This window comes from Myotis lucifugus, unplaced genomic scaffold (genome assembly GCF_000147115.1).
Source record: "Myotis lucifugus unplaced genomic scaffold, Myoluc2.0 scaffold_58, whole genome shotgun sequence".
Taxonomy (NCBI): domain Eukaryota; kingdom Metazoa; phylum Chordata; class Mammalia; order Chiroptera; family Vespertilionidae; genus Myotis; species Myotis lucifugus.
Genome location: NW_005871106.1, coordinates 697,321 through 714,319, shown reverse-complemented (window position 1 = coordinate 714,319; position 16,999 = coordinate 697,321). Strand labels below are relative to the sequence as shown.

Here is a 16,999-nt window from a genome sequence, read left to right as displayed (position 1 = left end):
AGATTGTCCCATTCAATGTAAAAGAACACTATTTTTGTATGAAACTTTGGATGAAGCAATTATTAACAAGGAAGACAATTTTTAAATTAATTTTTCCTCTTAATTGAAGAGATAATGATAGAATGCATAAATAGGTGTTTGAATTATATACAAACCATGAAGTTATTTTCAGTTTCTTGTATGACCACCACAAATTACGGGACATGTAAAAGAAAACATTAAGATGCAATTATATAAATTACATTTAAATTAAATTTAGATATACATGAAACTTATTTGTATAGGAGTTAAATCTTTTTAGAAAAATTGTTTTTCAAAAATAATCAGCTCTAGAGTAGTAAAATTTATATTTTAAAATAGTTTATCAGAAAGTTAACTTTATAATACCCTAACTATATGGTACTATTTAATATAAATTTATGTAATACCATAAGTAAGTAACACTCTTAACAGCTGTAATAGTAGTGGCATCAGCAGAAAGATTCTCCTCAAAATAAAAAATTTTTAAATCTCCTTTGTGATCTTGCATTTGTAAAGCATGAGTGATGTTGCTTTCAATTACATCCACTTAAAATGAAATTATTAAAGGTATGAATTTGATGGCCTAATTAACTGAATTTGCAAAAATCAAGCCAGAAATATTTATTAACAGTCAAGATATCACAGTAATAAAGTATTATTTTTTGTAAAATCATGGCACAAAAATATTAGTTCTTGCAGTTTGTATCATTCCTATTATATTTTATAAGTGATAAACTTTTTTAGAAGAAAAAGCCTTATACTTTTTAATGTACTTTTTTCTCTAATTTTTGAACAAGAGGCCTTGCCATTTCATTTACACTGGAGATTATGCATCTGGCACTGGTCCTTCGCTTCTGGTTTAGTATTTTTACCAATATAAACATGGCAGAATGACTCAAAGCCCTAGAGAATTGCTCTTGTAGTCAAATAGCCTTCAATATAGAAGGAGAGGAATAGAGAAAGGGTAGTCGGGGAGAGAGAGAGAGCATTGGAGGGGAGAGAGGAAGAAGGGAGAAATAGAGAAAAAAATCAGTTAATTTGTTGACTTCTCTCCCCAGGAATACCTGTTTCTTCATCAAAATGGGTGCAACCCCATTGGAGTGGAGATCGGGCAACACTGACATTTTCTCATCTCAATAAAGAAGATGAAGGCCTCTACACAATCCGTGTACGAATGGGAGAATATTACGAACAATATAGTGCTTATGTCTTTGTTCGAGGTAAGACCTAGCAGAAAGCATCTTTAAAGAATATTTAAAACACCGACACCAAATCAATCTACCAAAACATGTTTTATGTAATGATTAAAGAGCCGTTTGGAAATTCTTCCAGATTACATGGCATAGGTATATCTACTTCCAGACCTGATATAAAAAATTAACCCTGAAGGCACCAACCCAAAAGTAACTAGTTTCAAAATTGCGTTACTATCCCTAATGTCAGTACCTTCCTCGTCTTCAATGAGCCAACAGTGCAGTTCTCTATAAGTGTTCGAGTAGATTAGTTTATGGGAGCTGCAACAAAAGGATGATGTGTTATTTGGGAACTTACTCTTTAATATCTATTTGGGGAGCAAATTTATTATTTATTATCTTTTTTAAAAAATAGTTTTAGCTTTAATGAACTAGTAAACAAAGTGCTACAACTTAATTCTTTATTTTTTAAGATTTAAAAAAATCGATTTTTAGAGAAAGAGGAAGGGAGAGGGAGGGAGAGAGAAACATCCACGTGAGAGCAAGACAGTGATGGCTGCCTACCTGGGACCCTTGAGTCCGCAGGCTGATGCTCTATCCACTGAGCCAAACCAGTTAGGGCTGGGATAAAGGAATGGAGGGACCAATTCCTATTGTAGTGAGTGTAAATCTGCTTGACTTTTCTCAGTGTGTTTTGTCACTATGCATTGTAGGCACATTTTCAATAATTCTAAGAACTTGAGTGGACAAAGTTGAAAAAACAAGTTTTATGCTTATATGAAAACTAATGATGTATGCTTATATATATATGATAATATATCAAGAAAAATCAGTTTACATGAAATTACTAGTATATAGTACCATTCCATTTTATTTTAAAAACAATCACTTTTGAGTTATAAATATAGGGAAAAAAATCTAGAAAAATATAGGCCGTTAGTAGCAGTAATCTCTGAGATATGGCATTTAAAAGATATTTTCATGTATTTTTTGATTATCATATATTTAACAAGCATGCAGTACTTTTATATATATAAACATTAGAATTATTTACATTTTGGAAAAAGTTATTAATAGCCTGTGTCAGATGTCAAAAGATAAAGAGTAGCAGGATAGTCTTTGACCTAATTAATCAAACCTACAAAAAGTTTGGCTATTTGGAGGGTTGGGAGAAGGCAGGGCAGAGGCTAAGGAAAGGATTGACATTGACTGATGGGGCTGTGAGCCAGATAGTCCATAGCAGCTGCTAGGAGCCAAGAGCACAAGTGTGAAGTAACATAACACAGTATTTGGATTTGGCTTCTTTAGCAGCAGCTGCTAAAGAGAAGCTGTTTTTGAAAGATCGTCAAGCCCACATCTTATAAGCAATTTTATAAAAGTGCTGAAAAATGACTCCCTAAGTGCCAACTGTTAAATACAATGGATGTTCAGTGAACTAAATTTCTTTTAATGTATTTTAAAAAATATATTTTTATTGATTTCAGAGAGGAAGGGAAAGGGAAAGAGAAATAGAAGCATCAATGATGAGATAATCATTGATTGGCTGCCTCCTGCATGCCCAACTGGGGGTGAGCCTGCAATTGACTGGAATTGAATCTGGGACCCTTCAGTTCGCAGGCCAATGCTCTATCCACTAGCCAAACCGGCTAGAGCTTCATTTTTAAAAAATATATTTTTATTGATTTCAGAGACGAAATCACTCCCTGTTGTGTGGCATGTAGGCATTCTGCATTAGGTTTCAGGCACCGATTAGTTTTCCTATAGCAGGAGACACTTCCCCAGAAACACTTTCCTGCAGATCTCATGGGGCAAGAAATAGAATGTTCAAAATCGAAGTGACTTGAACTATTCACAGGTAATGTGCACCTATTAAATTCAGAAGTAGACAAATATTTCTGCCCTGATATCAAATGTTTTAGTAACTCAGAAGACTTACACAAGTGTAGCGGATAGAAAAACAAAGTGTTTATTCAGTCAACAAGTGTTTTCCCTTGGGTAAGTGGCTCCTACATGGCTCAGCCTCCTCTCAGACTAACTCCAATTATGAAAGGGTTGACCAGATGTCAGAAGAAAGTGTCAACCGTGAATTCCTTCCCTCAGGGACTTTGCCTCCTGTCTTAATTGTTCTCATTTAAAAGGCTACTGATTATTTTTATTATTCTTCCTCTCCTCCTAAAAACATCCCTGATTCACCAACTTAGCTGTGCTTGAAGACACTGCTGAGAGGACCCCGCTGTCAGAGGATCCCATTTCATAAAGAGTCACTGTCCTCTGTTGCTTGTATAATCATGGACTTTTACTAAACTCAGATAAGCCAAACTCAGATGTGGGTATTGCATCAGAGTTCCTTTCGCAAATATCTTCAGTTCAGGAACAAACATTTGATTGAAATGAATGTTTTCCTTTCTTTTCCAAAACAGTAGTGCCCAGCATAGGAGTGGGCAAAGGTTCATGGTTCTTGTTCTCTCGTGGATGCATCCAGAAGGTAACAGAGAGGGCTATTTGTTCCCCTTTGGAGCCATTCATAGTTTTTGAGTAACATTACACAATGAATATCTTAAGAACAGACTTTCTGGCACAACTTCCATTTTACTTTTCTGATAGCAATCCTCGACATCTACATATTTATTTTCTTTTAGAACATTTGGACAGTCAAGGGCCATGAGGCAAAGGGCATGGGTTCTTTTTAGAGCCCTTTCTAACATAATGTTCTTTGTACTGATGGTGAAAAGCACACATTGTTATGTTGGTAAGTGAATTACAAGCCTGAAGCTTGCTCTACTGGGGTCAAAGATGTAGCCACTGAAATGTGTGCACCAAGAACCCAGTCTGAGGGCTTCAGAGCACATCGAAGAGGGCTAATGGGATCCTTCTGTATCTCCACAGATGGTGATGCAGAGATCGAAGGAGCCCCAGCCTCTCCTTTGGATGTGGTGTGCGTGGATGCCAACAAAGATTATATCATCGTCACCTGGAAACAGCCAGCTGTGGATGGAGGGAGTCCTATTCTGGGATATTTTATTGATAAGTTAGTACTTAGTCTAACTTTAGTTAGAGTGATTTGGCCATAGAGATGCATGCTTGATTTCTCCCACCATTTCTAGGTGAAATATTTTCTTTTCTGGTCTCCTCTCACTCCTTCTCCCTCTCCCTATCTCCCTTTCTCTCTCTCTCTCTCTCTCTCTCTCTCTCTCTCTCTCTCTCTCTCATAAATACATTTACATATATATGTATATACACATGTAAATGTGTATATACATATAGGTATATACCTAAATTCTCAGAGAGCAGCCCGGCTGTGCGTGTTCTTTCTGCTCCACCATGCTGTAGACAGCTCCAGAGCAGCGGCTCTCCGCCTTTGTCCTGCCCACAGGAGGGTTAGGAAGCATGCTGTAGGATCATTGGGTCACCACGACAGAATCTACAGAGAGAGGGTAGGGGGCAGGGGCAGTTTACGACAGAATCTACAGAGAGAGGGTAGCGGGCAGGGGCAGTTTGGAGAATTGTCCTAGCCTCACACATTCATTTATAACAGCTCCATAATTTCTACAAAGGAAGATTTAGGGGAAAAGTGGATGTAAGGCAAGGAGTGAAGCTATATTTGCTAACACTTTACATAAAGTTGAGGAAAATATTTATCTCAAAGAGGAAGGGTGATGGTAAGGAAATAAAGATAAATCCCCCGCTACAACCACCTTTGTATTGCCACTGGAACCTCCCCCCCGCCCCCGCCCCATGAGAATCATTTGGGAATTATACATGTTGGACATAAAGCTGTGTTGGGGAAGTGATATAAATGAAAAGTCCAGTACTCTACTCATGAAAAATGATGAGTTACTTCAATCACATGTTGAGCCTGTAAAGCCCTGTGGATCAGGCTATAACATGATAGAACTCACATCTTTGTCTCCTGGGGTGTAGCCACTCTATCCCCAGGCATCAACTGTTGAAAAGCACCAGTTAGAAATCTGAGGTTTCAAGTGTTTAAATCCAGGCCTGGGAATGTCACTGCATCTCATGAATCTCATCTGCTAAGAAACAATTACAGTACCCTCCTCGCCCTCCCACCTGCACAGCAGGCAGTGACCATCAAGTGAGCTCTCTCTAAACTACAGTACAGATAAGTATCTTTTAAGGTGCTAACTTTCTAAGCAATAGTTTCATAATTTAAACAAAAATGCCTAAAGAAGTCGCTAATGGTGGAACTGAAGACATCAGCCAGGCAGATATTTGACCAATCCTCCCCCTTAGTCTATTCAATGTAGAGACTGTACATACCAGCCTGCTTCTCTCCCCCAACCCCATCCCAGATCATATCTCCTCTACTTAACACCCAAGGCCCTTAGCTGCATATTTTTAGTGTGGTCAAAGGACATGTCTGTCAAGAAGGAGCTGAGCTTCTTTTTCTTGTTAGAGAAGATACATTACAGTTGAGTGGAATTGAGTTCAATTAAATAACTATTGAACCGCGCTTGAGCTGCATATTTTGTAGAAAAATCTGAAGCAACTGGGTAGGTTTGCAGCGTTGGAACTATGAATTTAGCCATACTTCTCTTAATATTCTTATTAATCGCTCTTTTTTTCCTTAGATGTGAGGTGGGCACAGATAGCTGGTCTCAATGCAATGACACACCTGTGAAGTTTGCTCGTTTCCCAGTCACTGGATTGTTAGAAGGTCGTTCTTATATATTCCGAGTACGGGCTGTGAATAAAACTGGAATAGGTCTACCATCTCGTGTTTCTGAGCCTGCAGCTGCTCTGGATCCAGCTGAGAAAGCAAGACTTAGAAGTAAGCATTTTTCATTTTCTAGGGTCTTCCTGAACCTTTTTTTTTTTATATATAGAACTACAGATCTCATTGCAAAGTTATTCCTCCCCCTTCCACTAGAGGGCACAGAGAATAAGAAATCCTTTATTGATCAGAAAATCCTTAAGGTGGGGAGGAGGACTGAGGAGCATGAGAACAAAAAAGTATTTGTTTTTTGACTCATCTATTCACTATTAATATCTCAGTACAATGAGTTTCTTTATATTAAAGGAAAAACAACATTATATCTGATCTATACTTGAGTTTCCTTATAGACAGTCAAAAATAATCTGTTCATCCAGTTAGCCTCCAAGTATCGATGTCAAAACTACGGTACATGAATTATGCTCTGCATTTGTTTCATGGGAAGCCATATGGCACCCTCAATAAAAGGAACCATAAACTGGCATTAGAAGAATTGTTGTAAATTAACATTTCACTCTATACCAGATTTTTCAACCTTGGTCCTGTTGATATTTTAGGCCAGATAATTCTATGTTATGGGGGGTCTACACTGTACATTATAGGATGTTAGCAGCGTCCCTGGCCTCTACTTACTACAAGCCAATAGCGCTCCCCCAGCCCTTCCGCCCCTTGTGACAAAATTATCTCCAGACATTACCAAATGTCTCTGGGGAGCAAACTCACCTTAGATGAGGACTACTGGTCTGTGGTTTATTTGCAGTATTGTTGTTGTTGTTGTTGTTGTTAATTTTCACCCAAGGATATTTTTCCATTGATTTTAGAGAAAGTGGAAGGGAGAGGGAGAGACAGAGAGAAACATCGATGTGAGAGAGACACATCAATTGGTTGCCTCCTGCACGCACCCCAATCAGGGCCTGGGAACCTGCAACCAAGGTTAGTGCCCTTGACCGGGAATCAAACCTGGGACCCTTTAGTCCACAGGCTGATGCTGTATTCACTGAGCCAAACTGACTAGGGCTACAGTGTTACTTTTTTTTTTTTTAACCTTAAGTACATGTAGTAGCATCATCAAATAATGCTACTTTTTCTAATCACACTACTTGATAGCTCTCTGATCACTTTTCACCTAACATCCAGCTTCTTTCCTAATTCCATCTCATATATTCATTTACTCTTTTTCTATAAATTCCAATAAAAATAAGATTTCTTTGAGCTGAAATAAGTTATACTGTTTATTACCTTTCTGTTTTTGCACAAAATCTGGTCAAAAGTCCTTTGATTAGAGCAGGAGTTGAATAATTTTCTCTTTCTGGTGTCTGTGGGATCACAGACATGAATTTCCTTTTTAAGTTTATACTCATCATCTCATCCATTTCCCCCACTTAAGATCTAAACTGGGTTCCTTTGTAGACAGCAGTTTTTGAATACAATGGCAAGAAATTGCTTTTGTTGAGCTTTACTGCACCATCAGCGCTCCTCTCCTCTTTCATCTTTGTGATGACAGATAAATAGCTACTGGGCTTGCAATTGTTCCAGAAAGGTTTCTCCCTTAAGAAGGTATGAGAGAGCCTACATGTTTCAGGAGATCTATATGGAACAGTACTTGAACACAGGTTATTTACCTGCCTTGTGTAAATACAATTCTAGAAATGGCGACTCAGTTCAGGCGGGTTCCAAGCTCCAGCAGATTGTGAATTCTTCAAGGACACAATACCATATACATGCTCAGTAAGATTCTTTAGAACAATACATAAGTCAACTAGTAACAAACCCATTTGTGACGAACCTGGCCAGTTAATCCATTTATAAATGCAGTTGAAACTGCTGTTGTGAATGTTTTTGATTTTGATTTTTATCTCTGTTCAGGTCACCCTTCAGCACCCTGGACTGGACAGATCATTGTCACTGAAGAGGAACCTAGAGGTAAAAGCTACATTTTCCTCAAATACTATTGCCAGTGTTTTGCTTTGCTGGTTAGCTGTAGTGGATGGTACACTGCATATTAAGATGTTTTGGAAAGAACATTCTGAAGCATTTGGATATCATAAAGTAACTTATATTGTCAGAGAAGCACTTTCCCTAAAGCGTTTTATTGAGATATAATTGACATACACTAAACCACATGCCTGTAAAATGTACAATTTGACAATATTTACAGATGTGTTCACGTGTGAAACCTGTGATCCGAATAATGAACATATCCATCACCCCTAAAATTTCCTCACATCCCTTTGTAATACCTCCCTTTCATTTCTTCCCCATCTCCAGGCCATCACTGATTTGCTTTCTGTCACTGTAATTTGCATTGCCCACTATTTTAGATAAATGGAATCATACTCATTTTTGTCTGATTTCCTTTACTCAGCATAATTATTTTTAGTTTTATTCATGTTGATGTTTGTATCAATTCATTTCAGTTTATCCATTCACCATTGAAAGTTTCTATGAAAGCTTTGTGAAGTGTTTGTGTGACGTATGCTTTCATTTCTCTTGGATAAATACCTATGAGTAGAATGGATAGGTCATATGGTAGGTTTATGTTTAATTTTTAAGAAACTGCTAACTGTTTTCCAAAATAGTTGTACCATTTTACATTCCCATCAGTAGTTTCTCTATGGGAGTTCCCCAGTTGCTCCACATTGTCACCAGTACTTGGCATGCAGTCTTTTAAACTTTAGATATTCTAGTAGTGTATAGTGGTATTTCATAGTGTGGGTGCATAGTGGTTTCAATTTGCATTTCCCAAGTAACGTGGAATTTTACAGAGAGGAAAGGAGATAGTTGTACCATTTTACATTCCCATCAGTAGTTTCTCTATGGGAGTTCCCCAGTTGCTCCACATTGTCACCAGTAAGTTTCATAGTTTTGAAATCAGATAGTATAAGTCCTCTAATCTCCCCTCCCCCCAAGTTTATTTGGCTAGTGGTTTCAATTTGCATTTCCCAAGTAACGTAGAATTTGATTGCATGTTTGTGGATCTATTTCTACAATCTCTACTGATGAATTTTATTTTCTCTTTTATGTAGCTATATAAGCCTTATGGGTGTTTTTATTTTTTAAGTTTCATAGTTTTGAAATCAGATAGTATAAGTCCTCTAATCTCCCCTCCCCCCAAGTTTATTTGGCTATTCTAAGTGTTTGCATTTTTATGTAAAATTTAAAACCAGCTTATAAATTTCTACAAAAATCTGCTGGGATTCCAATTGTCTTTTATATCCTTAACTAGAGGCCCGATGCATGAAATCCGTGCCAGAGTAGGCCTTCCTTCCCTCGGCTACCAGCACTGGCTTCCCCCTGGCACCCGGGACCCGGGCTTCCCTCTAGGACTGGGCTTCCCTCGCAGCCCCGGCTTCATCCAGAAGATCATCCAGAAGGATGCCTGGTCTAATTAGCATATTATGCTTTTATTATTATAGATGGCTTTCTATCTACTGTGCTATCAATTATTGCTAGTGATGAAACCTCTGATTAAATGATATATTTATCAGTTTCTTTTTTTAGTTCTACAAGGTTTGCTTCATGTGTTTCGATGCTGTTAGGAGATGCATAAACATTTTTATTGTTATATTCTCTGATGAATTGACCACTTTATTATTATGAAGTAAGTCCCTTTATCCATAGTAATGGGTTTTTTCCTTCTTGGAAATCTACTTTGCCTGGTATTAATATAACCTTTCAAGTTTATATTGATTAGTTTTAGCATGGCATCTGATTTTCATCCTTTTACTTTTATTTTATTTTATTTTATTATTTTTTTAATATATATTTTATTGATTTTTTACAGAGAAGAAGGGAGAGGGATAGAGAGTTAGAAACATCGATGAGAGAGATCGATCAGCTGCCTCCTGCACGCCCCCCAGTGGGGATGTGCCCGCAACCAAGGTACATGTCCTTGACCGGAATCGAACCTGGGACCCTTCAGTCCGCAGGCCGACGCTCTATCCACTGAGCCAAACCGGTTCGGCAATCCTTTTACTTTTAATTTATGTGTGTGTTTATATTTAAATCATGTTTCTTGTAGGCAGTATAAAAAAGCTAGATCTATGCAATCTGGTAATCTTTGCCTTTTCATTGGGGTGTTTGAGCCATTTACATTTTGTGTGATTATTGATATGATTTGACTTAAACCTACCATCTTGCTATTTGTTTTCTGTCTATTCCATCTGTTTGTTTCCCTTTTCGTCTTTTTCTACTTTCTTTTGTATTAAGTATTTTTTATTATTTTGTTTTCTGTGTTATCTTATTAGCTATAATTCTTTGTTTTACTTTATAGTAGTTTGGAATTTATACTATACATTATGTCAAAACTTATCTTCAAGAAATATTATATTACTTCACAAGTAGTATAAAACTTTCAATGGTAATATTTCATTTCCCCTCTGAACCATGGTGCTATTGTTATCATATATTTTATTTGTGTATTTATTTTAAACCATACAGTACAATGTTATTATTTTTGTTCAAATCATAGCTTATCTTTCAAAAAGACTTAAAAAGTAAGAAAAAGTTTTCGATATTCACTCATTTTTACCATTTCTGTTGCTCATTTCTTTGTATAGATCTCAATTTCCATCTGATATTACTTTCTACCTAAGACATTTCATTTAATATTTTTTGTAGTGCTGGCTTCATGGTTATGACTTATTTTATTTTTTCTTTGTTGAGTCTCTATTTCATCTTCATTTTAAAATATATCTTCACTGTGTGTATGATTCTGAAGGACAGTTTTTTAAAAATATATTTTTATTGATTTCAGAGAGGAAGGAAGAAGGAGAGAAAGGTAGAAACATCAATGATGAGAGAGAATCATTGATTGGCTGCCTCCTGCATGCCCCCCACTGGGGATCGAGCCCACAACCTGGGCATGTGCCCTGACCTGAATCGAACTGTGTTCTCCTGGTTTATAGGTTGACACTCAACCACTGGGCCACACCGGCTGGGCATCCTTTTCTTCATTGGTGTTTGACCTGCTGTGAATTCCAGCCAGTGGTGTTTTTTTCTTTTTAAATCTTTGAATTTGTGTATCATTTTAATATTTTTCATGTTTTTAATTAAAATGTTCAATCTTATCTTCTTGGACATATGGAATATATTTATAATAACTTCTTTATGTCCTTGTCTACTAATTCTATCATCTGTGACATTATCTGGTTTTGTTTTTATTGATTGATTTTTTTGTCCTCATTATGGTTTGTATTTTCTTGCATACTTGATTTTTTTTTAATGAGATGCCAGACATTTTGAATTTACAGTGTTTGGTGATGGATATTTTCGTATTTTTATAAATACTCTTAATATTTGTTCTGGGGAAATAATCCTTTCAAGGCTTGCTTTTGTTGAGTGTAATCAGAGAAGCCTTTAGTCTAGTAATTTGGCCTCACTACAGAGAAAATGCCCTCCTGAGTACTGTTCCGGATGCCCCATGAATTAGGAGATTTCCATTCCGGCTGGTGGGAACATGAATTCTCTCAGGCCCAACGTGAGCTTTGAAGATTGTTCCCTTCAATTCTTTTGTGTGGGTTTTCCCCATCTCAGGTGGATTCCTCACATGTATGAGCTGATCAGCACTCATGTGAGCACTCCAGAGGGACCCTCTGCAGATCTCTGAAGCCTCGCTCTCTGGGCAGCCCTTTCCTCCAGTGTTCATCCCTATGATTCTTTCTGTGGATGCCTTACTCTCCTGGGAAGTCCAGCCTCTCCTCCACTCGGGGAGACTGCCAGGCTCTACCTGGGCTCCTCTTCGTGAGCTGCTGCCTAGAAACTCTCTCCACACAGCAAGCTAGGACTATGGCAGGACTCGCCTAATTGTTTCCTATCTATCGGGAATCATTGTCCTATGCTGACTAATATCTGATGTCTGTAGACAGTCATATATTTTGCTAAGTATTGTAGTTGTTTCACATGGAGGGATCACTTTGATGTCAGGAACCACAGAGGGTCTAAAAGTTTACCCTACTTTCGAGCTAATGTTTCATAGATACTGGCAAGAGACATGAGACTCCTGGGACTCTTCTCCTCACAGCACTGCAGACAGCATGAGCTTCATATTCTCTTTGGTTTCCCTTGCCCCTCCCCACCAACCCACAGGGTTATGTGGGCAGCAGAGGTGGATGCTGCACACACATATTTGTGTCTCAGCTGAGAAGCCTTACACTTAGGAAACCACAATCTTATTAGGGGGCGTCTACCAAACCTAACCAAACTTTCTCTGGAGAACTATATCACCTCTTGTTATCCTGGTCAGAAAACAGTCAACTCTTTGCCCTAGAGCCGTGGTCGGCAAACTGCGGCTCGTGAGCCACATTCGGCTCTTTGGCCCCTTGAGTGTGGCTCTTCCTAAGCCTTAGGAGTACCCTAATTAAGTTAATAACAATGTACCTACCTATATAGTTTAAGTTTAAAAGAAATTTCAATCGTTGTACTGTTGATATTTGGCTCTGTTGACTAATGAGTTTGCCGACCACTGCCCTAGAGGATATGCTGTCTATATTCCAACGTTGTTTGCTATTCAAACATCCTTGAAAAGATATTCTATTTTAAAAAAGCTAATAGAAGTTGTGCCCCACCCTGTACTGTAGTAACTCTGTATTGTGTCAGGTGGGTACTAGGAAGAGGGATCACCTTGTAAACTATATAAATGTCTAACCATATGTTGTACAACTGAAACCAATATATTATGTAAATTGTAATTTAAAGAATTAGAACACTTTAATCAGTCAATCAATCAATCAATTGCATTAGAAAACTATTATTCCACTCCTTTTGGTAAATATATAAAAGATAACTTGTGTCATTACAGCTGCTTTTTAGGACTAATAAAGAAATTAAAATTGTCCAGCAAAGAAAGTAAAACTGTGGCTTTGAATTAGGAATGACTGTCTCAGGAGGAATTTTGGAAACAAGGTACTTCTTTATCCTACGAAGCAGTAACTAAGTCTTCCTTCAGCGATAGAGAAACATCTGTGCCTGAGTGTCCTGGGTTTCCCAGAGTGTGTGCCCCTCACTTTCCTTGTTGTTTTTCAGAGGGTATTGTTCCTGGACCTCCCACAGACCTCTCTGTCACCGAGGCCACCCAGAGTTACGTGGTGCTGAGCTGGAAACCCCCTGGCCAGCGTGGCCATGAGGGCATTCTGTACTTCGTGGAAAAGGTAAGACTCTGGGATCAGCATTATTACCTCATGCCACTTTCTGAAGACTTCTTTTAAAAGCAGAGATTAAATTTTCATTTTGTCCCGAACTCAAACTTTATAAACTGTGAACAACCTCCACAGAAAAAAATATATCACACAGAACTTTGCTGGAAAGTTGAGGGGATTTCTGGACCCTAAGACTCATCCATAGACTTCTAAGAGGTCCACGGACCCCAAATCATGATCCCTTTATGAAGAGAGGTTCCTGAAACTGCAGATTTCCTGTAGCACACTGTTTTCTGGAGACTTTCTCTGCCTCCCTTGCTCTAGTGATGGCTTTTCACCTCTCTACCCCTTGCCCCTCTGTAGTAGGGAATACGCATCAGCAAGGGTAGATGCGTGAGAGGAGTAGAAGTTAAAATACTTTCTAATGGCTGAGAGAGTTGAAGACAGAAAGTCCTCACATGCTGCCACACATTTGACCAGCACTACTCTATGTGCAGTTTGTAGGATGCGGTCAGAGATTAAAAAATAACATAACATATTGGCTAGTTCTTTCCCTCAAATATCTTACAAGTATATTTTACTTTGTTAGAAAGGGCAGCATACAATGCAGGCCTAAAATGAGTGAAATCATGAGAATTGTTTGTGAATCTATCATAGACTCATACTTGAGGAGAGTTCTAGGAAGTATTTATGCCCAGAAAATGGAGAAGAGCCAATACCTGCACGGGCCATTATTTGGGGAGCTGCCCCAGCTGCAAAGGCAGATACATAGGAGACCTTGCCAGGCATAGGGCCTAGGAGTGGGAGAAGTTCTTGGCCAACAGGATAATTGCTACTAGAAAAGAGTATGTAAAGAGAATTTGACTAAAATAAGGTTTAACTCTTATAGATCATTGGTGGAATGTAAATTGGTCCAACCACTAGAGAATACAATATAAAAGTTCTCAAAAAATTAAAAATATGTCTACTGTCTATCCAGCAATCCCACTTCTGGGTAGATGGAAACAGGATTTAAAGGAAGCACCCAGGCAAAGAAATCAGATACTGGCTACATTTAAAGGTAAATCCCATAGATAAGGACACTAACTTCACAAGTAGTACTGGAGGTGACTCAGTGTCTTAAAAAAATACATGGCATGGGGGTGGCAGGAGGAGGGAGATGAAGAAAACATATCAAAGCAAAACAGGATTTTGATGAGATATATGCATTTCCATGTTTATCGCAGCATTATTTACAATAGCCAAGATATGGAAACAACCTAAATGCCCATCAGTGGATAAAAACGACGTGGTAGTACATATACACAATGGAATATTATTCAGCCATGAGAAAGGAGGATATTCTCCAGTTTGCAAACAACGTGGATGGACCTTGAGGACATTATGCTAAGGGAGATAGGTCAGATAGAAAGCCAAGTACTGTATGATATCACTTATATGTGGACTCTAAAAAAGTAAACTGTTAAAAGCAGAGAGTAATATTGTGGTTACCAGGTAATGGGAAGGGAGCATAAGAGTGATGGTGTTTAAAGGTTCAAACTTGTAACGAATAGTAAGTAAGCCATAGAGATCTACTGTATAGTATCATGAACATAGACAATAATATTGTACCATAATTATGCAATGTGATAAATATTGCTATCTTGGCAACTATATTACAATATACAAATGTATCAAAGTAACATGCTGTACACCTTAAATTTACACAATGTTATAAGTCAAATATATTCAATAAAAAATAAATATAATAAATTAATTAAAGAGGTTCAAAATCCATTTGTTAGAAAAGTTTTGATTAAGATATAATTTTTAAAATGAAATAAAAATAAGTTTATATATAAGAATATTTACATTTTTATTGGCAGCTCTACACCATTTTTTAGAACAATCAATGAAACAAGCGTTTATACTTTTTTGTGTATTTTATTTATTTTTTACAATATGGCATTATTAACTATAGTCACCAGGTTGTACATTACCTGACATTTTATAACTGGAAATTTGTATCTTTTGAACCTCTTTACCTATTTTGCACAACTCTCCACACCTAGCTTCTGGCAACCATCAGTCTGTTCTCTGTATCATTGAGTTCGGTTTTTGGGAGGATTGTTTGGGATTGTTGTTGTTTTTTTTTTGTGCTTGTTTTTAGGTTCTACATGTGAGATCATACAGTATTTGTCCTTGAGAGAAAATTTTATAAAAGTGTGAAATCGCTTGATAACATATTATTTACTTTACAATTTATTGTCACAGCAAAATCAGAGAAAATATATATTTTTGCAAAAATATTGTGGAGCTCAAAAACTTTCCTAAAAGCCCCTCTCTTTTATCTTAAAGCTATTCTGACCATTTAATTTCACAACTCTAATTAGATCACCTTTCCTGACTATTATTATCAGAAAATAAATATAGCTATAGATATATAGGTATATACAAATTATGTAAAATCATAAAATTGATATATAAACATGTTTATGGCTTTTTAATTATTTCAAATCAGTGGCTCTTGAGAAAAATGTACTGGAGCTTAAAATGCTAGGGTCTGTGGTTTCCCTTTATTAATTTCTTTTCTTTGATCAGGACATTTAGCTCAGCCTTTGAGGAGGATGCCTCACTTCCTTCTTATCCCTAGCGAATATTTTTTTCTTCTAATGGAGAGCAAGAATAGAATGATAAATGTTCACCCCCTGTTGTGTTTAATACACACCCTCACCGAATCTGTGTGAAGTGCTCCACAGGAAGAGAGTTCTGAATAAGCACTGTGACAGCAATTACAACCTTTTCTGTAGGAATGACATAGTAACCACCGAGTTCTGAGGCAGTTTCTCCTGATGAGTCAGTTGGCTTCTGTTGAACATGTCCTCTGGCCACATAAACTGATTTCTCCACCAAAGTCTGTAACTCCCCTAAGTCTCACTCCTCGTCATTTCCTTACAGCATTAAGGGAGGGGAAAAATGGATTCCTGGCCTGGGGCCACTGTCTCCGTGCAGTTTGTAGGTTTTCATGTCTGTGTAGGTTTTCTCCGGGTACTCCAGTTTCCTGCCACGTCTCAGAGATTCATGTGAGATGAATTGGTGTGTCTGAAGTGTCCCAGTCTGAGTGAGTGTGGGGGTGTGAGTGGCCCTGTGACAGAATGGTGTCCTGTCCAGGGTACCTTCCTGCCTTGTGTCTTGAGCTGCCAAGACAGTATCAGGTTGCCCACAACCCTGAACTGGAATAAGCAGGTTGGAAAAGCATTATCTTACTTGTTTTTATTAATCATTCTTAAATCTGTGTGTAGCTCACATTTATTTCAGTGTTTAATATTAGATGTGTTTTAGGTCTTTATTTAGAAATTTGGTGGTTTTTTGTGACAGAAATATGCTGTAGAAATGGAATTCTTTTTAAAAAAATATATTTTATTGATTTTTTACAGAGAGGAAGGGAGAGGGATAGAGAGTTAGAAACATCAATGAGAGAGAAACATCGATCAGCTGCCTCCTGCACACTCCTTACTAGGGATCACCCGCAACCAAGGTACATGCCCTTGACCGGAATCGAACCTGGGACCCTTGAGTCCGAAGGCTGACGCTCTATCCACTGAGCCAAACTGGTTAGGGCAGAAATGTAATTCTTGTTTATATCAATTAGCCTGTGATAAAATTGTTTTCATTATACATCCTTTCGCTTAAAGTTGCAGTTTCCATGAACCTGTCGGCAGTGTTAAGTGAAGGCTCACTGTGTAGCCCGAGTAGAGAGGCTTGTACAGGCACAGGTGGCACATTCAAAAAGTCAGAGATGCTAAGGTGTTGGGGGAGCAGCGCAGGTCCTGGGCCACATTCACAGAACCATCCACATGCCAGATCCTCTGAGCTGAGTCTCAAATGATTTCTGATAACTGCTTCCCATACATTGTCCTCTCAAAGGGGAAATGCTC

At 37.9% G+C, this 16,999-nt stretch overlaps 1 protein-coding gene across 1 annotated transcript in view; it reads left to right on the top strand.

Moving 5' to 3' along the window:
• The window catches only part of MYOM1 (myomesin 1), a 110,706-nt gene that overhangs the window by 38,535 nt on the left and 55,172 nt on the right, over window positions 1-16,999 (top strand). Inside the window, exons 10-14 of the mRNA XM_006089258.3 lie at window positions 1,080-1,241; window positions 4,101-4,242; window positions 5,804-6,003; window positions 7,813-7,869; window positions 12,970-13,094. Of these exons, the coding sequence (XP_006089320.1) occupies window positions 1,080-1,241; window positions 4,101-4,242; window positions 5,804-6,003; window positions 7,813-7,869; window positions 12,970-13,094 (686 nt within the window). The remainder of the gene's footprint in view (window positions 1-1,079; window positions 1,242-4,100; window positions 4,243-5,803; window positions 6,004-7,812; window positions 7,870-12,969; window positions 13,095-16,999) is intronic.